The 27,097-nt window shown below is 41.0% G+C and overlaps 1 protein-coding gene across 4 annotated transcripts in view; it reads left to right on the top strand.

Moving 5' to 3' along the window:
* Positions 1–27,097, top strand: part of LOC148845845 (putative cyclic nucleotide-gated ion channel 5) — an 89,352-nt gene that overhangs the window by 32,177 nt on the left and 30,078 nt on the right. For all 4 annotated transcript variants that reach the window (XM_088954778.1, XM_088954780.1, XM_088954779.1 and 1 more), the window contains one exon: positions 205–515. In XM_088954778.1, the coding sequence (XP_088810904.1) occupies positions 205–515 (311 nt within the window). The remainder of the gene's footprint in view (positions 1–204; positions 516–27,097) is intronic.

Below are 27,097 nucleotides of genomic sequence, written 5' to 3'. Positions count from 1 at the left end.
ATACGGTCCTAACATTTGGAATTTTTTGCACAAAGTGGCCACTCAGAGACTTGAACCTGCATTATTTATGCTTGACAGCCTGAGATTTTATTGTATGTTCTGATGGACCCCTTCTTGCTTTTGGTCTTGTATGCTAAACTACAACATACATGCTCTTAAGAGTTTATGAAACACATCTAACCTCTATAGGTGGAATATCTGCAGATAGTTGGAGCTTTCTGGTACTTGTTAGCTGTTGAGCGCAATGATGCTTGCTGGCAGGAAGCTTGTACTGAATCAAATCCCATAAAATGTGATACAAATTACTTGTATTGTGGTAATTGGAATGGGCCAAGTTACAGTAACTGGCTTAACATCAGTAAGGAAGTTCTTAACAATAAATGCCCTGCAGAGGGTGATAATCCACCATTTGATTTTGGAATCTACCAACAGGCTTTGTCCTCTGGAATTGTTACATCCAAGAAATTCCTGTCTAAATACTGTTACTGTTTGTGGTGGGGGCTACAAAACTTGAGGTAAATCACCCCTTGTGCTCTTTGCTTGTAATGTAGGTTAACAGCGTTGGGAGTTCAGTTTCTGTCTGTCTGCCTGTCTGTTTGTCTGTCTCCCTATTTTCTCTTTTAATTGGTAAATTGCTTGTATTCTATTGGTTTATATTGGTATAAAAGCATTTTTTGGTATGTTAAAAGAGTACTCTAAAGCATAATAATTGTTCAGAAACTTCTCTAGCATTTTCTATCAGAAAAGGGATGTTTGAACTCAAGGTCAAGTTCTTTTAGGGGAAAATTATATGGGCATTGTTGTAAGTCTTAATGTTGTATGGGCTGGGCTGTTTCATATTTTAGTTTACTATTACTGGGCATAAGTTATTCTTTCCTTAAAGACTGTTTATGTACAGCTCGCCTAATCGAGGGCAATTTTGTATTTTCTCATGCTTTAAGTTTCATTTAAATTCTATCTTGGGCTGGACAGAGAGAGAATTGCTGCCCCATTGTCTCATTCTCTTCTCTTCCTGTCATTTCTCATTTCTTGTCTACTCTTGCTCAAAATACTTCATGGTATCAGGGAAATAGGAGTTTTCTTATGATGAAAACATGTTTTTTCCTTCTTTTCTCTTCTTCTCTCTCTGGAACTTTGTTCTACTGAATAATGTTGTCGAAATCTTATGACTTACGATATGATTCATGATTTGAATCATGAATTCCAAGGATTTCGATTCAAATCTTATGTCTGATTCATTTTGTGCAAAACTTTTACGATTTTTGTTTGAATCCTACTTTTTGATTCATAATTCTTATGATTTATACGATTTCTATGATTCATTGTGATTCCAATAAATTCAATTAATAATTAGTATTCTACTTTGTCTTTTTCTTATATCTAGTTTTGTCAAGGGAGACTTGTTTTAAAGCCTTTACTAGAAAATGATTTATTTACGTTATTTAAGACCATTGTTGAATTTATTTTGCATGGTATATAGGTTAAAGAGCCATTGCATGTGAATTTTTTTGACTTTCAAGTTAAGCTTGATTATTTCATCTTGGGCTTCTATTATATAAATGGTAAATTCTGTTGTTTTAGAAAATGATTTATGTACGTTATTTAAGATCAGATCATTGCTGAATTTATTTTGCATCATATATAGGTTAAAGAGCCATTGTATGTGAATTTATTTGACTTTCAAGTCAAACTTGATTATATCATCTTGGGCTTCTATAATACAAGTGGTAAGTTCTATTGTTGTAGGTATATATGTGGTAGTCATGGATTGAAAATAGGGTAAAATCACTTTCCTATATATATTTTGTATTTTAATATATCTATATTTATTTTTTGACAAGTTTGTTTAAATAGAAATAATTTTACGATTTACAATATGGTTTACAATTCAATTTGATTCAATTTTCTACAGTTTACCATACAATAACGATTTTCAAAGCATTGCTACTGAAAATCCTAACTTGTTCGTTAGTCACTAAGGAGCCCACATCTTGTTCTTAGGGTTTCTTCCTTGGTGAAGAGACCAAGGGAACCTAAGCAGCGTTGGTTATTCCCTATTAGGGCAAGAAGAAGGAGAGCAGTTTGTGGATTGCTAGAGAGATCTTAGTTTCAGGTCTACTTACTGTTCAGTCAGTGATTTAGGAGGTGCACCTAGGCACACAGGTGAGCCGCATTATAGGGTATGTGCCTTACCTAGGTCCTAGGCACAACCCTTTCAAAAGGCACATGCCTGGTGCACCTTAACCCAGGCGTGTGCCTTTTGAAAATTTTATGCTTTTTTGCTTTTTTTGAACCTAGTGGATGGGCTAGGGGCTCCGCTCTTGGACCGTGGCCATGCCCCTTGAAGCAAAGCCCAAACAAGACCCCCTATTTTCTAATGTTGTTCATTCATTCATTCTAATAAAGTATCTTCTTAACAGGCAAATAAAATTATAAAATCATTAGTTTTTTTGCAAGAATTAAGAATTTAAGACCCTAACATGGGCTTGTTTGTGCTTGCCTCGAGGGGCTTGGTACAAAGGTGGCTCGTAGAATCAAGAATGCAATATGTTTTGCATCACATTAGCTACTTGAAGTAATGCAATTGAGGAAAAAAAGAGATTGTGGGTTTTACATGCTTGAAAATGCTTTATATGTTTGATTTTGTTTTTAAAGTTTTCATTTGATTACGCTTTACATGTTATGTTTTTGTATTTTAATTTTAGATAATAGGTTTTTTAAAACATTTATTTTAAAATTTAAGTTTATATTTTTGTCAATATTATGCTTTTTTTTTTTATTTTTTTGCATTTTTTGAGTTTTCTGACATTTTTATTTTTAGCATTTTTTTTTGCCTTGCACCTTGTGCCTCGGGCGCAAATTGCCCCTTGCGCTTTTAAAACACCGTGTATAGTAGAAGGAGATGCATTGGCAGATGCTGGACAGCGAAGTTCTACTCCAGGAGACCCACTAGAAGGTGAAAAAGCTCTATGTTCTTCTGTTCTTGCACACAGAATTTGTATGAACTTGTTAGAGTCGGCTAAGGAAGGGCATTTTAGTCATTTCTGTTTAAGTATTATGTTAATTACATGTCCCATACTTAAGTAGGGGCATATTTGACTGTACACTGTTTTGATATATAAATATATGGTCGGCTGGGAGAGTCTTTTTGACTTCTCAGTTCGACACTTCTTTCATCTCTCTTCTTCTTCTTCTTCTTCTTCTTCTTCTTCCTATCTCTGAACCTAGTTCGACTGAACTATTCTTACATGGTATCAGAGCGCTGCTAAAAGGAGAAACGAGAGAGAGCACAACTTCATTCAATCAGATCTTCTTTCCTCTTTCTTTCTTTCCTTTTTTTTTTTTTAATTTTTGTTCTATATATATATATATATTTTTTTTTTCTGATCTGCACAATCTGGAGTAAGTGGTGGAGAAGGCTGCGGTAATCCTCACTCCTCAGAAGTCTGTGGCAACCTATTCAGGCGTTCCTAGTGTTACAGTGGCCTAGTTACAGGTGAAGAGGGAGTACGGCGGCCCTAGTGGAGAATTTCTGGACTGCTGTCACCATGCGTGACAGCCTTGGTGTTCGTGTGGTTGTAGTTGTGGTGGTCTGAACCCTCTATTGAGCAGTTTCAAGAGGGGTATTTTTTTATGATGGTTATGAAATCGTATGTTAACAGAAGTGGCCGAGTGTATGCTTGGGCAGAATCATGGTGATTGAGTGAGAAGACACTGTACGGTAATGAGTGTGTTGTAGTACTCAAAGAACAATAGTCGAAGTGTTTGGGACTGTTTTTTTAGGACGGGCAGAATCTGTTTCGTAGATTGAAATGGCGTCAATGGGAGATGTCAGTGGTGACCAGAAATCGAGTGTGATGATTTCCTCTGATTTTTTAAGTGTGCAGATGACATCCATCAAACTCAATGGTGAAAATTATGTGCCATGGGCTGAGTCGGTGGAAGTGTTTCTTAAGGCTAAGAAGAAAGTAAAACATGTATGGGAGGAGAAACCTACTGCTGAATCTCCGGTTTTAGTAATTGGGAGCAGGAGGGTGCTGAAATCATGACGTGGTTGTGGAACAATATGGAGCCTAAAACCAGTGTTAACTTAATGTTCTTGGACACAACAAAGGATATCTGGGAGCACGCCAAGAAACTCTATTCTGGACAAGACCACTACATGAGTTTATCAGCTTTATTAGGAGTACTTCAATTTACATCAGGGAAATCAGACCCTTGAAGTGCCAGTATGAGAAATCTCCGGAATGAACTTAATGTTTATCATCCCTTAACTCTGGATGTCAAAATTCAGCAATAACAAAGGGAACAACTTGATGTTACCCAGTTCTTAGTGGGGCTGAAATAAGAGTATGAACTTGTTAGAGCACAGGTATTAGGTGGATTTGCCCATCTCCGTAGGATCTCTCTTGGTCCCATAGAGAGTACCATACCTCCTGACAGATCAACACTTGTTGGAACTTATGGGAACAAAGGAGGTGGTCGTACAGTTAGGGGGGCTGTGGTAACCCTATGTTTGGTCGTAGCAATGGTGGAGGTCGTGATTCAAGGGGAGGCCGTGGCAGAGGAAGGGGAAATACTACTAGGAAATGTACACATTGTGGTGGAAGAGATGGACACATAGTTAATTTCTGTTATGATCTGCATGGACCACCCTCCACATGGGCCAATCATGCAACTGTTGGTGGTAGTGAAGTTATTGATAATAAGTTAGTTGATCCAACACCTTCTACAATAACAACTACTTCTAGGAAGGAGATGGTGAGTATCCCAAGAGATGAGTATGAGAGATTCCTTTAGGCTACTTCACAATAGAATACTGCCACCCTTGCTTATTTAGGTATGGCTTGCCTGACATCAAAACCTTCCCCTTGGATAATTGACTCTGGAGCCTTTGATCACATGACCGGGGCTCCAGGTGTGTTTTCCTCTCTCTCTGACCTCTACATCACATAATGTTACTCTAGCCAATGGTTCTACTTCACATTGCATCTCTTTCTTTGTCTTCTGTTTTATATGTACCCAAGTTTCCTTTTAATCTTATGTCTGTTAGTAAACTAACCAAATCCCTCAATTGTTCCCTCATGTTTTACCCTTCCTGTGTTTTTCAGGATCTCAAGACCAAGAGGAAGATTGGTGGAGGGCATGAAGCTAGTGGATTGTATTACCTTGATGGTGGTGGTTCTATAGGTGCACTTCAAACTTCTTTGACTCCTCTCTAGTGGCATTGTAGACTTGGCCATCCATCTCTTAAAGCTCTCAAGCTACTTGTTCCGTCATTGAGTCGTTTGTCTTCTTTGTAGTGTAAGTCATGTCAGTATGGGAAACACCACTGGGTTTCCCTTAGTCCTAGAGTTGATAGTCGTATGTTGAGTCCTTTTGCTTTGGTTCATTAAGATATTTGGGGTCCAATTAGAATTGAGTCTTGTAATGGTTACATGTATTTTGTTATTTTTGTTGATGACTGTTCAAGAATGACATGGATTTATTTAATGAAAGAAGCGAATTATTTTTCATTTTCCAAAAGTTTCATGTTGAAGTACGTACACATTTAAACTTTGATGGGTGAAATTGCAAGTTGCATAAAAACTAAGTCAGTAATGAGTGTGGTTTGGACCCCTCCACCTAGTGGATTCGTGAAATTAAACTTTGATGGGTGTAGTAGGGGAAATCTGGGACAATCGGGGATTGGGGGTGTTTTTAGGGATGAAAATGTGGTCATTTCTGCCATGCTCTCAGGCCCAATTGGAGTGGGTGACTCCCTAAGAGCTGAGATCTTTGCAGTTATGGAAGGAGTCCAAAAAGCTAAGGAGTTGAACATCAGGAAACTCTTAATTGAAGGGGATTCAGAGGTGGTGATAGGGTGGCTGCTTAAAGATCACAATGGCTTATGGAAGTACAATAATGAGAGGAGGAAATTCAAGTGGCTGGTGCGGGAGATGGAGGTTAAGATATGTTGGGTTAAAAGATCGGCTAATTCCCTAGCTGACGGTTTAGCTAAACAAGGGGCAGAAAGGGATTCACTTTTTTGGGCCAAGCTGTAACTTTAGTGTGTTTTCTTTCTTTTCTCTTTCTTTTTTCCTTTTCTTGAGATTCTTTGTTGCTCTTGGAAGATAAGCGTGTTTGTCTTCCTTTTGTAAATCTTCTATTGTTGAATTAATGAAAGTGTTATTGATAAAAAAAAAAAGAAGTACGTACACAATTTGGTTTTTCCATTAAAATTCTCCATTCAGACAATGGTAGAGAGTATTTTCTTACTTCCTTTCAACAACATTTGGAACAACATGGCATTATTCATCAGACATCCTGTGCAAATACTCAACAAAACGGGGTGGCTGAGAGGAAGAACTGACATCTACTTGAAACAACTCGGTCTCTTCTTCATCATATGAATGTTCCCAAACGTTTTTGGAGTGATGTAGTGCTTATTGCTTGTTTTCTCATTAATCGCATGCCCTTCTTCATTCTTGATGGTCGTTCTCCATTCTCTATCTTGTTTCCCACTTTGTCTCCATATCCCTTGACTCCAAAGATTTGTGGGTGTGTCTGCTTTGTTTAGAATCTTGGTCCTGGTCTAGACAAGTTGGATGCACGATGCATTAAGTGTATCTTCCTTGGCTACTCTATGACTCAGAGAGGGTATAAATTCTACAATCCCATTACTTGGAAATCATTTGTCTATCCCGGTGACACTTTCTTTGTGTATGTGTTGTATTTCTCAGGTCTTGATATTTCTCCTTCTCCCAAAGATGTTCCTCTTCCTCTTCCAGTTGATAATCCCATTCCTGTTGTTCCCATTGTGATTGAGTCTCCACCTTCCCCAATGCTGGAACTTGTTGAAAGGCCACTATCCATCAAGTTTATACTCACCAACAGAGACCAGCACCTCCTCCCGCTTCTACTCCTTCTACAGATCCAGTTTCTTCCACACCCGAGATGCCTTCTGACCTTGACCTTCCTATTGCATTGTAGAAAGGTAAACATAGTTGCACTTACACCCCATATCCAATTATGTTTTTGTCTATCACCTTTTTGCTTCTCATTGCCAGTTTGTTTCTTTGTTATCCTCTGTACCTACACCCAAGGATGTCCAGGAGGCTCTTACCTTGCCAGGGTGGCGTAAAGCTATGGAAGAGGAAATCTTTGCCCTTAATTACAATCATATGTGGGAACTTCAATCTTCCCCCAGGTAAGCATGTTGTTGGTTGTAAATGGGTGTATACTATTAAATATCTACCAAATGGGAGAGTGGAATGACAAAAGGCCCGTTTAGTTGCCAAAGTGTATTCTCAACTATATGGTGTAGATTGTGGAAACCTTTTCCCCTGTTGCTAAGATTGGCTCAATACAAGTGTTGATTTCCTTAGCAGTCATGAATGATTGGCCTCTGTTTTAGTCGATATTAAAAATGCCTTCCTTCATGGTGATCTTCTAGACGAAGTATACATGGAGCAACCACTAGGGTTTGTTGCTCAGGGGGAGGATGGTAAGGTGTGTAAGCTCAAGAAGGCAATCTATGGGCTCAAACAGTCTCCTCATGCTTGGTTTGGTAAATTTAGTGAAGTAGTGAAAGAGTTCGGAATGGGACAATGTCAAGTTGACCACTCAGTATTTAGCTATGATTCTGAAGCCGGGAAGGTCTTGCTAGTAGTTTATGTAGGCGACATAGTCATCACTGGCAGTGATAAACTTGGGATTGATGGACTGAAGGTCCTTTTACAAGATCACTTTCAGACAAAAGATCTTGGGAAGTTGAAGTATTTCTTGGGTATAGAAGTTGCTAGATTGAAGCAAGGCATAAACCTATGTCAGAGGAAATAAGTTCTTGACCTATTGGAAGAAACAAGACTATTAGGTGCTAAACCAAGTGAAACTCCCATGGAACCGAATGTGAAGTTGGGTAGTGATATAGGTGAATTATTTGATGATCCCGGAAGATATATAAGGCTAGTGGGAAAATTGAATTGCCGTTATTACTAGTCCTGATATCTCATTTGCTGTCAGTGTGGTAAGCCAATTTATGCAAAGCCCTTGAGTTCCACACTGGAATACAATTCTTAGAATTGTGTGGTATTTGAAGGGGGCTCCAAGCCGCGGGTTACTTTACAAGCCAGGAGGTGGTCTTGAAATAATTGGTTATACAAATGCAGATTGGGCAGGCTTAGTATCAGATAGGAGATCCACTACAGGTTATTGCACCTTTCTTGGAGGAAATCTAGTGACATGGAAGAGCAAGAAGCAGACTGTTTGTAGCAAGGAGTAGTGCAGAAATACAGAGCCATGGCGTGCACTACATGTGAACTAGTGTGGTTGAAAAATCTTTTGCAGGAAATCGGGTTTTCAATAAGCAAACCCATGAAGCTATACTGTGACAACCAAGCTGCAATTCACATCTCATCTAATCCAGTTTTTCATGAGAGAACTAAGCACATAGAGGTAGATTGCCATTTGTAAGGGAAAAGGTCCTTAATGGTATCATAAGTACAGAGCATGTGAGAACAGGTGATCAATGGGAAGACCTATTCACAAAAGGGTTGAGTTCAGGAAGAGTGAGCTATATATGTAACAAGCTGGGACTATAAGATATATATTCTCCAACTTGAGAGGGAGTGTTAGAGTCAGCTAAGGAAGGGCATTTCAATCATTTCTATTTAAGTATTATGTTAATTACATGTAGATTGCAAAGAGTTTTTCTATGGAGCAATCAGAAATTATAGTTATGTGTCTTCCAATATATGAGCCTTAGTTGGTGATTTGTTTTGTGGAAGAGATAAGGTGGCTGGCAAAGAGGTTAAACATCATAGTAGAGGAGGGGAGAAGAAGATGGGTGAGAAGGACTTTATAGCTGTTGGAAGACGATGGTCTGAGGTATCAATTGAAACGAAGAGTTTTAAGTTCGAAGAAGGAAAGGGTTTCTTGAAGGTCAAAGAGAGTAATTGGGCGGCATTACTGCTAACAAAGGAGGTCATAGTATGGGTGAAAGGTTTTTGTTGATGGAGCTATTAACTCATGTAAGGAGGAAGGTTGTAAAAAACTCTGTTTGCTCTTGGTAAGACCTTTGTAATAGAATTGAAAAAGAACAACAGAGGTTGGTTCATAATTGTGACAGAGTTTTTCGGAAGAAATGGAAAACAAATGGTGTGTGCCGGAAGGGAATAGATAGAGAGGGTGGTTGGCTTTTGTGGAGCAGCTGCAAACGTTCCTTGTTGCCTCGGTTAGGAAGAAGATTAAGGACATGCATGCATCTGATATGAAGCTCAAGGATTTAGGCAGAAAGACTTAGGAAGAGGGAGGTACGACTGAGACTACTAGGAGTGTTAAGATGCAAGGTTGTGGGCCTTCTGGTTTGGTGGTTGCATGTTCGTCTACTCATAAGAGAATATGGGTAGGAGTAGGGACAAATGAATGGAAAAAAATAACGGTACTAGTGGCCAATAAGGGAGTTAAAGATTGGAAGGAAGTTTTGAATGTAGTTGCAGGGGAGTTAGGCATTGGTAATGAAACAATGCTATTCCCGTTTACAGAAACTAAGGCTGTTCTTGATGTAGACGATCAGGAGTTAAGTTTCAAAGCAACGGTGGTGGAGGGAGACCTTATACAGGTCCAGAACTGGAGCCCAAGCTATAATGAAGTTGCAGTTCAAGATGGATGCACTCGGCTGAAGCTTATTGGCCTTCCCTTCAACCTATGGCGGGGCCTTGTTCTTGAACAAATTGTTCAGAGTTTTGGAGGGGTGCTATTGAAGACGAATAGAAGTCATCTAGGTGTCGTGGAGGTTAACGTCGCCAGAATCAAACATGAGAGATTGCCCTTGTCTTTTGAAATTTGCTCAGATGGTGTATGGTATAAGATATGGGTGGCTTTAGAAGTTGAACAGGCCTGGTGGGGAATATATCCCAAGGTTGAAGACGAGGGTGAGGTGGTAGGCTGATGGACATGTAGAGAGAAGAGAGTGGGGTGCGAAAAGGAACTGCAGGGAGAAATTAATTTGGCATTTAATCAGTTGTCTGGGGTAAACCAAACGACAAACATGCCTGCTAATGTACTTAACACAAATTTATTTGAATTAACCACAGTTAAGACGGGCCATCTATCTTCTGCTGATGTGGCGAGGAAGTTAAAAGGACTTAATAGTAGAAACACCTGGTTTGAGCCACTTAAATGGTTGGGTGGGCCGGCTACCAAACTCGGGTGCAAATTAATGACCCACATGACAACTTAAAGACTCATGTGGGTTGGGACATGGGCCTGAAATACACTTTGGCTATCGACAACCCACTTTTTAAGCTCAATACAGATTGTGACCCATGTGATAACTTAAAGACTCGTGTGGGTCGGGACATGGGCCTGAAACACTCTTCAGCTGTTAACAACCCATGTTTTAAGCCCAATATAGTTTGTGACCCACGTGATAACTTAAAGGCTCATGTGGGTCGGGGCAAGAGTTTGAAACAAGCTACGACAGCTGATCGAACCTTCGGTCTATCATCTTCGAACTCAGTGAGTTAGGTGAAGGGGAAGTTGCAGCGGCTGAGAGAAGATAAACATGGATTTCTACAATGGATACCTCGTGGAAGTTTTGAGAAGTTTAGCTTAGTGCGATGCTCCACAAAGAAACTGAACACAAGGTATGCAAGAGAGAGAGCTGAAGAGAGGGAGGATATGGATGAATGGTGGGTGCAATGTAGTGTAGATGATGAAGAATCAGATGATTGCTTCGATTTTGGTACCAGCATTGGAAGTGTGAACGACGATGGTGGTTACGGTGCAGGCAACATGGGTATGTTGAACATTGCAAGCCTATTTTAGGGTGACATAGAGGAAAAGTGGAGGTGTGAAACAGACGACCGGAAAGATCAGACAGGTGATGGAAGAAGACCTAGACTTCTTGAAGCAAGTAGGGCTGAAGACATTAATGGGAATAACCCATCCCCAAGACTTCAAAATGTGCAAGGTGCAAAAGAAGGGGCAAATCGGGAGAACTTGAAATAGAGCAAGAATACTAATCAGAGGGTGACAACTAGCATGAGGAAGTTTAACAGGTTTATGGATGCCTTTGAACTCAAAGAGATACCTCTAGCCCACATGACATTTACCTGGTCAAATCTCCAATTTAGTCCCATCTGCTTCAAGCTGGATAGGTTTCTGTTTTCTTTGGATTGGGAAGAACATTGGGGGAACTTAGCATCTAGAGCTCTTTCTAGAGTGACCTCTGATCATTGGCCCATAGTGATATGCAAGGAGGAAAGGAGTGGAGGACCTTCCCCTCTTAGATTTGAAAATATGTGGTTGCTCCATCTTGGGTTTACCAAAAGAGTAAGGGAGTGGTGGAATGAGTGTAATCCAATGGTGGAATGGGAGGGGATTAGGTTTCATAAGAAACTACAATTTTTGAAAGCAAAGATTAGGGACTAGAATCAATTGGAGTTTGGAAGGTTAGAAGAAAGAAAGAGAGCTCTGATGGACCAACTTGAGAGCCTTGACTCTAAAGAAGAAAGGGGAGAATTCGGAGAGGCAGACAAGGAACAAAGAAGAAGTTTGAGAAGACAACTAGAGGATTGCCTACATAAGAAGGAAATAAGCTGGAGGCAAAAATCTTGATGTAATTGGTTGCAAGAGGGAGATAGAAATATCGGGCTTTTTTATTCTTTGGCAAATGGACGGAGGAGAAATTTTATTTCCAAATTGGAAGTGGATGGAGTTGAGTTAACACAACAAGAGGAGATAACCGAGGCATTTGTAGAACACTTTAAATCCATTCTAAGAAGGCCTGTAAGTAGAGGGGTGTGGGTAGAAGGAATGGATTGGCCAGATGTAGGGGTGGCTAACAGGAGAAGGATGGAAAGAAGGTTTGATTTGGAAGAGATTAAGGAGGCTGTGTTTTCTATGGATAGAATAAAAGCTCCAGGGCCGGATGGGTTCACAGTGGCTCTTTATCAAGACTATTGGGATATTTTGAAAGATGACCTTCTGTTGGTGTTTGAGGAGTTGTTAACTCGGGTGTGAATTCCACCTTTTTAGCTTTGTTTCCAGAAAAGAAAGATGCATCCCATCCAAAGGATTTCAGGCCAATCAGTTTGGTAATTTGCTTGTACAAGATTATTGCAAAGGTATTATCTTTGAGATTGAAGGAAGTACTGCCAGATATCATTGCACCAAATCAAAGAGCTTTTGTGAGTGGAAGACAGATTATTGATCAAATCTAATTGCTAATGAGAGTGTGGAGAATTTCAGGAAGGATAGAAAGAAGAGAGTGGTTTGTAAGTTGGATTTGGAAAAGGCTTATGACTTGGTGGACTAGGAATTTTTGAGGAAAGTTATGAGCAAATTTGGGTTTGGGGCAAGATGGTGCAAATGGATTATGGGGTGTGTTCGGAATTGTCATTATTATGTGTTAGTGAATGGGACAGTGGTAGATTTCTTTCTAGCCATTAGGGGTATAAGACAAGGAGACCCCCTATCTCCCTTCTTATTCACACTAATTGCTGATGTTCTAGGGAAATTGATTCATAGAGCAGACTCTAGGGGCCTCATTAGAGGTTGGAGAATTGGAAGGGAGGAAACCCCCCCTTACCCATTTACAGTTTGCTGATGACACGATTCTGTTCTGTGAAGGAGGTAATGTGAGGTTCAGCAGGAACATGAAATTGGTGATACAACACTTTGAATAAATTTAAAACTTGAAGATGGACTTTGGGAAAAGTTGTGTAGTGGGTGTGATTTTGGACGAGGGAGAGATTAGGGAGAGTGCATAAGTGCTAAGGTGTGAAGTCTCAGGCTAGCCATTGAATTATCTAGGGTTGCCAGTAGGTGATAACCCCATGAGAGCGAGCTTCTGGAACCCGGTGGTGGAAAGATTTGAAAAGAGACTTGTCTCTTGGAAAAAGAATTACCTTTCTCTTGGTGGGAGGACTACATTGATTAAGGCCATTCTAGTAAACTTACCCATTTATTTCTTGTCAGTGTTCAAAATCCCAGTATAAGTTTCTAGTAGATTGGAGAAATGATGAGAGATTTCCTTTGGGAGCTGGGAGAGGAGAAGAGGGATCATAGAGTAAGCTGGGAGGTGGTGACCAGGAGTAAAAATTGTGGTGGTTTGGGGCTTGGGAACATTAGAAAAATGAATATGGCCCTTCTGGGGAAGTGGTTGTGGAGGTTCCCATAGGAGTAGGAGAAACTATGGGCTAGAATAGTGGCAAGCATACATGAGCTGGAGCAAAATAGATGGGTTGTTGGAAACCAAGCCAGGACTACAAGCGCTTCACCTTGGAAAGCCATTCATGATTTGTTGCCAGTCTTCTCCCTTCTTATAAGGTACAATTTGAATTTAGGTAACACCATAAAATTTTGGGGACAACTTTGGGTGGGGAATGCCCCCCTAAAGGACCAATTTCCTTTTTGTATGCCCTATTTGATTTTAAAAATGAGCCAGATTCTTCTTTCATTACCCCTTCCTCTTCCAGTTTTGGGTTTGGGTGGAACTTGGGTTTAAGAAGGGCTGTGGGGGACTCAGACCTCGACAGTATTTCGAGTCTCCTTGAACTTCTTGATAATATTTTCTTAGACCCTACTAAGGTGGACTCTAGAATCTGGACCCCCACCCCCATTGGCTCATTCTCTTGTGCTTCTTTCTTCAAAGTTTTAAGCCAGTCCACCAGTCCTGTAGCCCTCCCTTTTCCTGTTAATGAGGTTTGGTGCAGACCAATTCGTCCTAGGATTGGTAGTTTTTGCTAGGAAGCCTATTTGGAAAGATTCAACACTGGTGATCTGCTACAAAAGAAGAGACTCAATACTTGTTTGTCACCTCACTGGCAAAGCTGATGGGGAGACTGGTTTTCACCTACTGGTATCCTGCCAATTTGCAAAGTCAATTTGGGAGTGGGCTTTCTCCCTCTTTGGGTGTAGTTGGAACCCTCCATCAAACTTGTAAAGTCTATTCCCCCCTTCTTTTTTCAGGTGGCGTATGAAAAGGGGAAGGATTATGTGGAGAGGATGGGCTGCAGTATGTTGGTCATTATGGGAAGAAAGAAATTCCAGGATTTTCCCAGAAGTAGAGAGAGGTGCTGAAGAACTGAGTGCTCTAATCCATATAAGGGCTGTACAGTGGCTGAAATCCCTAGCGCTATTCACAGATTACACAGTGGATGACATGTTGAGGAAGTGGGGTGAGATTGCAAACTGTACCTAAATCAAAACAGTAATGAGCGTGTCTTGGACCCGCCCACCTGTTGGATTCTTAAAACTAAACTTTGATGGGAGTAGTAGGGAGAATCCTGGACACTCAGGGATTGGGGGTGTTTTTAGGGATGAGAACGGGGTTGTTTCTGCCTTGTTCTCAGGCCCAATTGGAGTGGGTGACTTCCTCAGAGCTGAGATCTATGCAGTTATGGAAGGAGTCCAAAAAGCTAGGGAGATGAATATCAGAAAACTCATAATTGAAGGGGACTCGGAGGTGGTGGTAGGGTGGCTGAATAAAGACAACAGTGGCTTATGGAATTACAACAATGTGAGGAGGAACTTTAAGTGGCTGGTGCGAGAGATGGAAGTTAAGATTAGTTGGGTTAAAAGATCAGCTAATTATTTTGCTAATGGATTAGCTAAACAAGGGGTGGAGTGGGAATCAGTGTTTTGGGCTCAGAGTTAATTTTATTGTTTCTTTTTTTTTCTTGTCTTTTCTTGGGGGCTCAAGTTGTAATTGGAAGATAAGAAAGTTTGTCTTCCTCCTTGTAATTATTCTTATGTTGAATTAATGAATTTGTTATTGATAAAAAAGTATTATGTTAATTACATGTCCCATACTTAAGTTGGGGCACATTTTACTTTGTACACTGTTTTGATATATAAATACATGGTCGGCAGGGAGTCTTTTTGACTTCTCAGTTTGACACTTCTTTTTCTTCTCTCTTCTTCTTCTTCTTCTTCTTCTTCTTCTTCTTCTTCTCTCTCTCCTTCCTATCTCTGAACCTAGTTTGACTGAACTATTCTTACACCTTGCGCCCCTTGTGCTTTTAAAACACTGTACAGTAGAAGGAAATGCATTGGCGGATGCTGGACAGTGAAGTTCTACTCTAGGAGACCTACTAGAAGGTGAAGAAGCTCTATGTTCTGCTGTTCTTGCACACAGAATTTGTATGAACTGATTCCTAGGCTATTTACAGTTGTTATTTAGATATTTTGGTACTGTTATCAGTTGTTCTAGATTTCTGGACTGATTACAGTTGCTGTCAAACTTGTTGTTCGTACTGTTTCTTGCCTTCTTAAGGTAGGCAGTCAGTTTGGGGCGCTGTTTTGAGCTGCTGGTGTTTTGAGTTGGAGTTGTACTTCCATTATAAAGATGTTTTCTAATAGTAAGGTCTCTTGTAAGGAGACCATGTTAGGGGAGGGCCTTCCCAATCTTGAATACCTTACCCTACATATTATCAACATCAAGTTGGATGAGTACACCTTTGCAGAGTGGACCATTTCAGCTAGACTTTGGCATAATGAGTACACCTTTCGGAGTTTTTGCTTTTAAGCATACCAGGTTGCATCATAGGCAACTTTAGCAAAGTATTCCTACATCACACTATGGTTGCATGAAGGGTCATGGATTTTGAAGGAATTGACAATCTTCAGGGTAGGTGGTTTTCATCAACAGTGAAATGGAGAAGAGAAGTAGATGTTGAAGCTAAGAAGTTAAGTTTCAGAGAAGGAAGAGACAAGGGTAGGTGGTCACTAAGGATCAGAAAAGAAAAAAGAACCACCATTTACACAGCTGAGGAGGTGATTGGATGGATGAAAGGCTTCATGGATGGGACGACTTTCTCCATTAAGAAACAAGGGAGGAAGGGTGCAATGGGAGCGGATGGGAAATGTTTGAAGTGGAGATGGGGAAAAACGAGAAGGGTTGGTTTGTAGCGATAATGGAAATGTTTGGTAACAAAAAAAAACAGTTGTTATGTGTGCCGGAGGGCAGAAAGTGATCAGGTTGGAGATTGTTTGCAGACATATTACAGGAGTTTCTATTGAAGGTGGAAGGAAGACATAATCCAAAACAAGGCAATGGTCCAGAAGTCAGTGATAAAAAGCGTTATCATGAAGGCTCGAAGAAGGTAATTTCAAAGAAAGGAGCTCCAAAAACTATAGTGTGTAGAGAAACCAAAAGTCGAAGGATGTTGATAGATGTGGAAAAAGGAGCTTGGAAGAAGAAAGTTATTTTAACAACAACCAAAAAAACCATAGATTGGGGAAGGATCTTGGAAGCAGTTGTAAAGCGTTTTAGTCTGAAAGGTTCAGTGAATATTAAGCCCTTTGAGGATTCAAAGGCAGTGTTATTTGGATTAGACGAAGATGTTATGCTTCCCACCGAGGAAACCGTGGAATTCTCAAATGGTAAGGCAAGGGTGGAATGTTGGCACATGTCTTGTAACTAGATTCCAATCTTTGAAGAAGTCATCATTCTTCAATTGGCGGGTCTTCTCTTTAACCTATGGAATGTGGAAACCCTTGAAAAGTTGATCCAAACAATGGGTGGAACACTAATAGCATTTAAAACTGTGGGGCGGAAGCCTGAAGAAGTTCCTAGATGCTTAAACCTGCTTGTAGAAGAGGTTTGGCTCAAGTTCTGGATTCTGATGGAAGCTGAAGCGTCTCTGTGAGCGAAGTGTACCAAGGAAGAAGACGATGGGGATTCGAAAGGATGGATTACACGTGGAAAGGAGAAGAAAGGCCAAGGGTCAAGAGCTATCTGCCAACCGTTGGAGGAAAATGAGGAGGATGCACGCGGGGTAGATTGGAAATCAAAATCCATTGAAAGAGGTTCTCAAGGGGTAAACAAAAAGTCTTACGTAGAGACTGTACTGTGTGGAGCCATGTCATCTTAGTCATCGGGACTACTAGTTAATATTAATTCGAGCTGGGAATGGTCTGAACTAGTTTGAGGACAATAGTTGGAACCAACTCGAGATATGGGACAGATGAGCAAAACCTGGTCAATTAATTCTTGAAAGCTTTATGGCACTTGAGCAAAAGGGTCTTCATCTACCTCAGTTCAGCATGCTTTTCCGATGTGTTAAGCTTGCCTAGAAGGAATTTTGAATGAAGATCAAAACTGCAATGGCTTTGGGCACAACGACAACTAGGAAAATCAGGTGAGGAAAAGAAAAGTTGTTCAGATAAGGTTTTTAGGGATTAATAGACCAATTATTAAAAGAAGTGGAACATAAGGAAGGAGTGTTTCGACAGAGATTAAAGCTAGAAAGGGAGAAGGGTGGATATGGGTGATTTCTAAGTTTGATAAGAGCGAGAAGAAGAGGATTGTTGATGAAATAGGAGAGATCTTCGATAATGGTACGACTTCATTGGCAACAGGAGAGTCTGGAGATTGACCTTAGAATAGAGGTGGTTCGGATGGGGCTTGCACCTTCCCCAATCATGGGGCTTGAGATTTGGTGACACTAGGCCTCATATTTGGATCTAAAAATCCAATTTCAATGATATTGGATAAGAATGTCTTAGTTGATTTTGAGAGGTTGGAAGGGGGGGGGTCGAGGAAGGTGGAAATAGGAATATTTGTGCTGGTGTTGGGAGTTGAGAGTGATGGGGAGATTGGAGGTGTGGAAAATTTAGGGGATAGTGAAGTGACCGAGAGCCATGTTTAAAGCTACATTGAGAAAGCTTTGCACTATGAAGAGGTGAAGATCGGAAGGTTGGGTGTTGACTTGGGTCGAAGGAACAACCCTGAAGACAAGGAAGGAGAAAATGATTAATGAGATAATTAGCGTGAAACCACATGGTTCAAGAAATCATAGTATTTGCAGGAGCAGGACCTATAAAAAAATATAGATGGGTTTATAGAAGGAAAAGATTGAGAGGCAGCAGGACGTGTGGTAATGATCAGGGGGGCGTCGATGCAAGTTCAGTCACCAATCTCCCTTACACCGAAATCTATAAAAAAAAATCTCCCTTACGTCGAAGGAGCATCATGGAACAAAGTGAGTGGTTCGTTTTGAGACAGGGGTCGCAATATAATGATGGTAATAATGATGAACCAGGTGAGGTGACCCTCTAGAAATTAGTGGATAGAGAGGTCACAATTGGGAAAAGCTTGGGTCTTTTTTGGGCTGGTGAGGAGTTTTTTTAGAAGGGATTTTGAGGTTTTTGAAAGGAGGAGAAAGGAAGAGAAATTGAACAAAAGAGTTCATTGGGATGAGGATGAGTCAAATCAGGATGACACGCACATAGATGAAGACCGGAGTCTTGGCTGTGGCAACGAGGGTTTGCGTTTTTAGTCAGTTAATGAGCTGTTGGTTTATGTTCAATGGGGATTTGTAAGGGGTCTTTTCCTCGTTCTCTGTGTGGAATTGATTGGGTGTTTGTTGTTTAGTTAGTGGTGTGGTTAGTGGGTCTTCAAAGTGTTGTTAATGTTGTCTTTCTTTTCTTGGTGATATCTTATCACTTGCTTATTGTATCTCTTTTTATTTTAATAAAATTTTACATTTATTCTTAAAAAAAAAAAGAACGCCATTGTGATGTCTTGGCTTCTCCATTCCATGACACCTAAGATTACTAGGACTTTGCAGCACCATGGTACTGCATATTAGAATAAATTTCTGAAGACATTGCAGCCATGTGTCAAGGAGAACTTACTTAACGCACCTTGCCAAGCCTTGAAGCCTTTGGGAAGAACTTGACCATCACTTAATATTGGACTGGGAGAGTATCAAGGATAAAGAGAACCATGACAAACAAGTTGAAGAAGGGAGAATTTTTCAAGTTTCTTGTAGGTCTGAATTGTTCTTATGAGAGCATTTGCTCTTTTGATTTTGGGAAGGGATGAGCTACTTGATCTTCAACATGTCTTCTATCTGGTAAGGAGTGAAGAGTTGAGGAGAAAATAGATGGAGTGAGGCTCAGGTTGAGCCAACTGAACAATCAGCCCTTGTTTCAGCTCCGGGTAAAGGAAATAAGGGTGGAGACAAGAAACATTTGAACTGTTCCCATTGTGGATGAGAGAAACATACAAAAGATACATGTTGGGTTTTGTATCCCCACCTTATACCCTAGCTCTAAGGAATGATAAGAAGCCATCTGAAGGTCCTAATGGTGCTGGCCATGTTGCAAGTTCAAATGTGGCTGATTGTGGTAAAAAGAATACTACTCCAAGTGCTTCCTTCCATTCTGGACAAACTTCTACTTCTTATTCCAGTCTCCCTAATTTTATGACTGAGGAGGTTGATCTTCTTAATTGAGCTATGGCTCGGCTTGAATAGTTTTCATTTACTTCTTCATTTGCTAAGACGAGTATAGCTTCTAGCTTTAATGTTTTTCTCCCTTCTTCCTCCTGCCTTTGGGTGATTGTCCGAGGAGCCTTGGGACATATGATTAGTGTATCCTCATTGTTCAACTTATATTATCCTTATTCTGGTCAGGACAAAGTAAAAAATTTCTGATGGCTCTCTTTCTAGTATTGACCGAGGAGCCTTGGGACGTATGAATAGTGTATCCTCATTGTTCAACTTATATTGTCCTTATTCTAGTCAGGACAAAGTAAAAATTTCTGATGGCTCTCTTTCTAGTATTTTTGAGAAGGGGACATTATGCTTGGTAATCTTTGAAATCTGTGTTGCATGCTCTTGCCTTTACTACTAATTTGTTGTCTGTGTCTAAAATTACCAAAGACCTAGACTGATGTGCAACTTTTTTTCCCACAAAAAGTGGTGGGAACAACAATAGTCAAGAGTTAGACACTAAAGTTTTTCTGTTGCATGCTAGACTTGGTTATTTGTATTTTTCTTCATTGAAAGTTTTGTTTCCTGAGCTATTTGAAAGAGTTTCATTAGAAATTCTTTTTGTGAAGGCTATTGAATGTCAAAGCTTTGTAAGGGAACCTATAAATGAAAATTTCAATCCTTTTGATTTAGTACATTTTTTATGTGTAGGCTCCTTCTCTGTTAGTTTTTGTGGATTGCCATCGCTATTTTGTTAGTTTTATTGATCATTTCTCTTGATGTATATGGATATATTTGAGACACAGTTCGGGAAGAAAGTAAAGTAGTTTTGGTTAGACAATGCAGCTGAGTACTTCGAGAGTTCTTTGATTATATTCCTCAAAGACGAAGGAATTTTCCATCAGTCATCTTGTAGTGATACTCTAGAATAGAATGGAGTTGCAAAAAGGAAAAATTGCCATTACTGAAACTGCTTGTGCTTCATTATTCCAACACAAGGTTCCAAAGAAGTTTTGGTCACATGCAGTGCTTACTGCCTCTTATCTAATAAATAGGATGCCATCTAGGGTGTTGGACATGTAGACCCCATTCAGGTTAAGGTTTGTCTACCACCCAAGCTGTGTGGTTGTGTTTTATCCATGTCACAGATCCCAGGAGAACTAAATTGGACCCAAGGCTGTTTGTGGTGTTTCCTTGGCTTTACTCCCACTCAAAAGGGATATAAGTATCTTAATCCTCATATTGGAAGGAAATTTGTTACCAAAGACGTTATATTTTTTGAATCTCAATCATCCTTTGAGCCCCCTCCCAGAATCCTCTTCAGGGGGAGGCTAGTAAGGTGGAAAAGGTTTCCTTTGAGGTGAATCCTTTTTTACCTTAGCCTCATCTTGATTCTTCACCTTCATGCTCTCCACCTTCTCTTACTCCCACTCAAAAGGGATATAAGTATCTTAATCCTCATATTGGAAGGAAATTTGTTACCAAAGACGTTATATTTTTTGAATCTCAATCATCCTTTGAGCCCCCTCCCAGAATCCTCTTCAGGGGGAGGCTAGTAAGGTGGAAAAGGTTTCCTTTGAGGTGAATCCTTTTTTACCTTAGCCTCATCTTGATTCTTCACCTTCATGCTCTCCACCTTCTCTCTTTGATCTGTCTTGCCATGATAAGACTTCTATGGCTCTTGACCTTGTTTCCATTCAGCCCATCACGCATGATGGAATGGAGATGAATGTGTATAAAAGAATTACTTATCAGCCCCATGATGGAGATCCTCCAGCTGAAGTCCATGACCAGTTGGGTGGCTCTCAACTTGGTAAAGGTATTGTTCCTAAATCTGATTTGAATTTACCCATTGCTCTATGTAAAGCAAACTTGCCCATGTACTTTGCACCTAATATCTAAGTTTGTTTTCAATTAATCGAAAAAAAAAAACAAAAATTTAAGTTTATTTCATACTCTCATCTTTCTCCCACCTATTATTCATTTGTGTCTACTTCGTCTTTTGTTACAACTCCTTCCAAGTATTCAGAAGTTATTCTTGACCCCAAATGGAGAGAAGTAATGAATGAAGAAATGAAAGCTCTTTTGAAAGCTGGCACGTGGGAGTAAGTGGATCTGCCACATGGGAAGAAAATGGTGGGTTGCAAGTGGGTTTACATAGTAAAACACAAGTCAGATAGGTCGGTGAAGAGAGAGGACGTTGACTATAAGGAGGTATTTGCTCTAGTTGCAAAGCTGAATACCTTACGGGTTCTCTCTTTAGGTGCAAACTTCTCTTGGGAATCTTGATGTCAAGAATGCATTCCTAAATGGTGGTCTCTAGGAAGAAGTTTTTATGGATCCTTCTTTAGGGTATGACATGAAGTGAAAGGTGTGCTGGTTAGGAAGAGCTTTGTATGGATTAAATCAATCTCCAAGAGCATGGTTTGAGAGACTATGCAAAGTCATGAAAAAATTGGGGTATAAGCAAAGCAATGCTGACCATACCTTATTCTATAAGAAGAAAGATGGGAAATTAGCTGACTTGATTGTGTTTGATGATATGGTGATCATGGGAAATGATACATAAGAAATTCAAACATTAAAGGGTTTTTTTGGCATAGGAATTTGAAATTAAGGACCTTTGCCATTTAAGATACTTTCTTGGAATAGAAGTTGCAAGATCTAGGGAAGGGATTTATATATGCCTCATGGAAATATACCTTGGATTTAATAAGGGAAATTGGAAAGTTGGGGAGTAGACCTGTTGATACTCTAATTGAACAAAACCATGAATTGCAAGAAAGTGAAGAAGATTAGTTGTTTAATGATAGAGAGAGAGGTATCAATGCCTGGTAGGTAGGTAAACTTCTGTATTTATCTCTTATTGGGCTGGATATAGCTTATGTTGTTCACATTGTGAGTCAAAACACATATGTTCCACTACAACAACGAGATTGAGGTGAAAATAAGTTAGGAAGCCAAATGGGAGAGGAGAGGAAGTTCAAGCTGGCGGGGAAATGGAGACTGGAGTTGATCAGTGAAGCCAAATCTTTCCTATTCGAGCAGGGAAGGACAAAGGGGAAGGCTCACTTGAAAATCAGAGAAGGGAGTAGGGCGATGATTCTCCTACTAGAGGAGGCTTGTGTGTGGTTGAAAGGTTTTGTAGATGGAACTGTTAATTCTTTACGGGAAGAAGGTTGGAGAAACTTGTTGACCTGTGAGAGTAAGAGGTTCGAATCTGTGCTAAAGAGGAAGGGAAACGGTGGTTTATAATGGTTACCGAACTCTTTGGTAATAACAAAAGGCAAGTGTTGTGTATTCCGGACGGCCAGAAGCGGAGAGGGTGGGCTTCCTTCGCTTTTAATCTTCATGCTTTTCTTTTGGAGGTCGAAGGGAGAGTGGAAGAAGCCCCTGGCTTGAAGGATTGTAATCATTCTGTCTTGTGTAATCAGGTGCCCTGCTTTAAGCATTACCTTGAAGTTTTGGTGTCTAGCTCGACTGTCCTCCGACGAGTAGCCTTGGAAGAAGGGAGTGGGAGCTGGGAGAAGAGGGTAGTCCTAGTGGCAGACAGGGTGATAGAAGATTGGACGAAAGTTTTAGAAGTAGTTGTAGAGAGGTTGGGCTTAGATGAAGATGTAGTGTTGTTGTCTTTTGCTGAAAAGAAAGCTTTATTAGATACTGGAGATAAGAAACTGATCTTCAGTACTTTCCTTGTAGAGGGAAGTTTGATTCAGGTCCAGGACTGGGCTCCAGTTTGCAACGAAGTTGAATCTAGAGTTGGTAGCTTCTTGATTAAACTTCTCAGTCTTCCTTTCAACCTTTGGAATGATCAAATACTAAGGAAATTTGTCAGAGCGTTGGGTGGAGTTCTGTTGGAGGTTAACTTAAGAAACTTGAGAGCTGTGGAACTTAAGGTTGCTGGGATCAAGTCGGAGTACTTGTCGCGTGCCTTCAAAGTTCTCTCAGAAGATGCTTGGTACAAGGTCTAGTTAGGTTCAGAAGATGAAGCCTCACTCTGGGGAAGACGAACAAAGGTTGAAGGAGCTGACGAGTCTGCAAGTTGGTGTACACGTGGCCTTTAGGGGCTGGTGGGAAAGCCTAGTGCGTGTGGGCAAACTACAGAGGAAGGGGAACAGTTGCAAGGGTGCCCCAAGTCTCGAAGCTTTCCTATTAAGGCTTCTAATTCATTTTTTTTTGAAGTTGGGTTGTTTAAAGAGGGTGGCCCGTCCTATGCTGACGTGGCTAAAATGGGTAGGTTCGATTGTGCTCAAAGTCTTTGTCTGAACCGGCTTTAAGGAAGGTTGGGCCGGACGGGTCAGTGGGTGAGCCTTCACGTGGTGCGGGGCAGGCTTCGGGTTGTTTTTTTAAAAGCTCACGTGACAACTTAAGTCATCACGTGGGGCGGGGCAGGCATGGGGCGACGATAGATGGCAACATTCATCTATCATCGTCTAGGTCTCGCCCTCTCGACTGTGGAGGGGCTAAGATGGCGAGCAAGGCATAAGGATTCCGTCCTCTGTGCTGGGTCCGACGGACAGCCGACTACGCGCAAAAACACGTCTCTGATCGCCCGAACCCACGCTATTCGAGAGGTAGAACAAAAGAGAAGGAAGAGGCTGATGAAGCTCTATCTAAAGATCAGAACAGGGATCCTTTCAGCCTGGATTGTTTATTCATAGGGGGTTCGGTGGGGGAGGGAGAGGAGGAGGGGGAGGAGCGGGTGAATGATCTTAACCCAAATTTGGCTGAGCCCTCCCCTAGTTCTAGTGCTTTGCAAGAGGCCGAAAAGGAGGTAGCTCGGGTCTTCTCAGAGCAGAACAAGGGTACCTCACAGAGAGGTACATACTTGGGTACAGAAAGGGGTCTTTGTGTTGATGCAACGATAGGGATTTTCTTCCCTTAACTCGGGGAGGTAGAGTGATCTAATTTCTCAAAAATGAAAGTGACTACCACTCCTTCGCCTATGCTCTCTCCTCACTTCTCTGCCTCAAGTAAATCCCTCAACTCTGTCAATTCAGTTTTGGCTAATGATGGGCGCTCTGTGTCCCTTGTTCCAGATTCTCTTCCCAACCAAGAGTCAGAGGCCCTTGGTCTAAAAGCCACAGTGCATCTACAAGGGGGGGAAGTGGGTGAGAAAACTTGTAGAGAGACAAAAATATGGGAAATCTTAGAGAGCCTTTTGGGTGAAGTGGAGAGGAAGGAATTGCAGAGAGGGAGCTTGGAGGGGACAGAAAGGGCTGTAGTTGGAGGTAATGTGAGAAGGAACAAGAAGTTTCCTTGGAGTGAGGAGAGTGCATCTTTAGAAAAAGAGGAAACTAGTGGGGGAGAGTCAGTTGTAGAGTTTGTGAAAAAGTTGGGGTGCAAGTTGAAGAACCCGAATGATTTAAAAGCCTACATGCAAAAAAAAGAGGACAGCAAGATGAAGATTAGAAAGCTGAGTGAAGTGGAGAGATTAAAAAGAGATATTGAGGGGGGCAAGAAGTTTGAAGTGAAAGGGGTTAGAAGAAAAGGGTCTAAATAATTCTTGGAGGAGTTAGGGTTAAGGCTAAGAGTTTTCAATGAGAATCCTAAGTTGGAATGCGAGGGGGTTGGGCACCCTTAGGAAGAGAGCGGCAATTAAAGAGGTAATTAAGAAGTTTAATCCGGATGTGGTAATGCTTTAGGAGTCCAAAAGAATGGATTTTGATTGCAGATGGGCAAGGAGTGTGTGGAGTTCTAGGGGTATAAAGTGGGTGGCTGCTCCCTCGTGGGGTTCCTCAGGAGGGATTGTGATCCTGTGGAAAGAAGATTTACTCATAGGTGTGGAGGAGCTAATTGGAGATCATTCTGTCTCCCTAAAGTTCAAACAGGTGGACGATGGATATGAATGGGTACTAACAAATGTGTATGGCCCCAATGACTATGGGCAGAGGGAGAAATTATGGGAAGAATTGAGTGACATTAGAGGCCTCTGGGATGGACCTTGGTGTGTGGGAGGGGATTTCAATGTAGTGAGATTTACAGAGGAAACCAACAACCCCAGACAGAGAGTGACAACAAGTATGAGGAAGTTCAACCAATTTGTGGATCCTTTTGAACTCAAAGAACTTCCTTTCCTAAATAATAACTTCACTTGGTCCAACCTTCAATCAAGGCCAATTTGCTCTAAGTTGGACAGATTTTTTGTTCTCAACAGATTGGGAGGAACATTGGGGCAATATTAACTCTAGGGCTCTCCCAAGACTTACTTCAGACCACTGACCTATAGTGTTGGTCAAGGAGGAATTAAGAGGAGTTAGGGTTACCCCTTTCAAGTTTGAAAACATGTGGTTGACTCATCCGGGTTTCATTGAGAAGATTAGAGAGTTGTGGGAGCAAGCTAATCCGGTAGTTGATTGGGAGGGAATGAGGTTCCACAAGAAACTCCAATACTTAAAATCACAATTAAAGGAGTGAAATAGGCTGGAGTTTGGAAGATTAGAAGAGAGAAAACAAGTTGTGGTGGAGCAAATCGAGGATTTGGACCTGAAGGAAGAGAGAGGTTCCTTTGGAGAGGAAGAAAGGAAGTTGAGATGGGTTTTGAGGAGGCAGATGGAGGACATCTTAGTTAAGGAGGAAATCAGTTGGAGGCAAAAATCCAGGTGTAAGTGGCTATAGGAGGGAGAGAGAAACACAAGGTTTTTCCATTCAGTGGCAAATGGGAGGAGAAAGAAGAATTTCATCTCTAATTTGGAAGTTGATGGAGCAGTGTTGTCCCATCTGACAGAAATTGCAGAGGCTATAGTAAACCACTTCAATCTATTTTTAGAAGGCTTATGAATGGGAGAGTGTGGTTGGAGGGATTGGATAGGCCGACTCTAAGTGTAGAGGAGAGAGTGGTTAGAAAAAAGGTTTGATATGGAGGAGGTAAAGGAAGCAGTATTTTCAGTGGATAGGACAAAAGCTTCGGGTCCAGATGGGTTCACAATGGCCTTTTACCAGGATTGTTGGGATATTTTGGAGAATGATCTTAGATCAGTTTTTGAGGAGTTCCATAGGAGGGGTGTAATAAACCTGGGCTTGAACTCAACTTTCATTGCTTTAGACCCAAAGAAGAAAGATGCTTCTCAACCAAAGGATTTTAGACCTATTACTCTGGTAACTAGCTTGTACAAAATCATTGCAAATGTGTTCTCTCAGGATAGAGAAGGTGCTCCTCTCTATTATTGCACCCAACCAAGGTGCTTTTGTGGAGGGAAGACATATCACCTATCAGATTCTCATTGCAAATGAGAGTTTGGATAGCTTTAGGAAGTCAAAGAAGAAGGGAGTGGTTTGCAAATTGGATTTGGAGAAGGCTTATGACTTGGTTGATTGGTCTTTCTTGATGGAGGTGTTGAGGAGTTTGGTTTTGGAGACAGGTGATGTAAGTGGATCTAGGGCTGTGTTAGGACTTGTCATTATTCTATCCTGGTGAACGGGACTGTGGTTGACTTCTTTCCTGCGTTGAGAGGTCTAAGACAAGGAGATCCTCTTTCCCCATTTCATTTCACCCTGATTGTTGATGTGCTTGGGAGATTGATCCATGGAGCAGACTCGAAGAATTTGATAAGGGTGGAGAGTAGGAAGGGAGGAGGTTCCCTTAACACTTCTACAGTTTGCAGATGATACTGTTCTTTTCTGTGAAAGAGGGAACTTCAATTGGATCCGGAATCTAAAGTTGACAATACAACTCTTTGAGCAGATATCTAACCTCAAGGTAAAATTTGATAAGAGTTGTCTGGCGGGATTGAATGTGAACGAAAGGGACCTAAGGGAATTTGCAGGTGAGCTAGGTTGTGCAATTTCGGACTGGCCCCTGACATATTTGGGCCTCCCTTTAGGAGATAATCCTAAGAGTGTTAGCTTTTGGGCTCCGGTAGCAGAGAGGTTTGAGAAGAGGCCGGCGA

Source organism: Nelumbo lutea, chromosome 7, assembly GCF_056320005.1.
Source record: "Nelumbo lutea isolate HS-2025 chromosome 7, American lotus-T2T, whole genome shotgun sequence".
NCBI classification, from domain to species: Eukaryota; Viridiplantae; Streptophyta; class Magnoliopsida; order Proteales; family Nelumbonaceae; genus Nelumbo; species Nelumbo lutea.
This window is presented reverse-complemented; position numbering and strand designations above follow the sequence as displayed.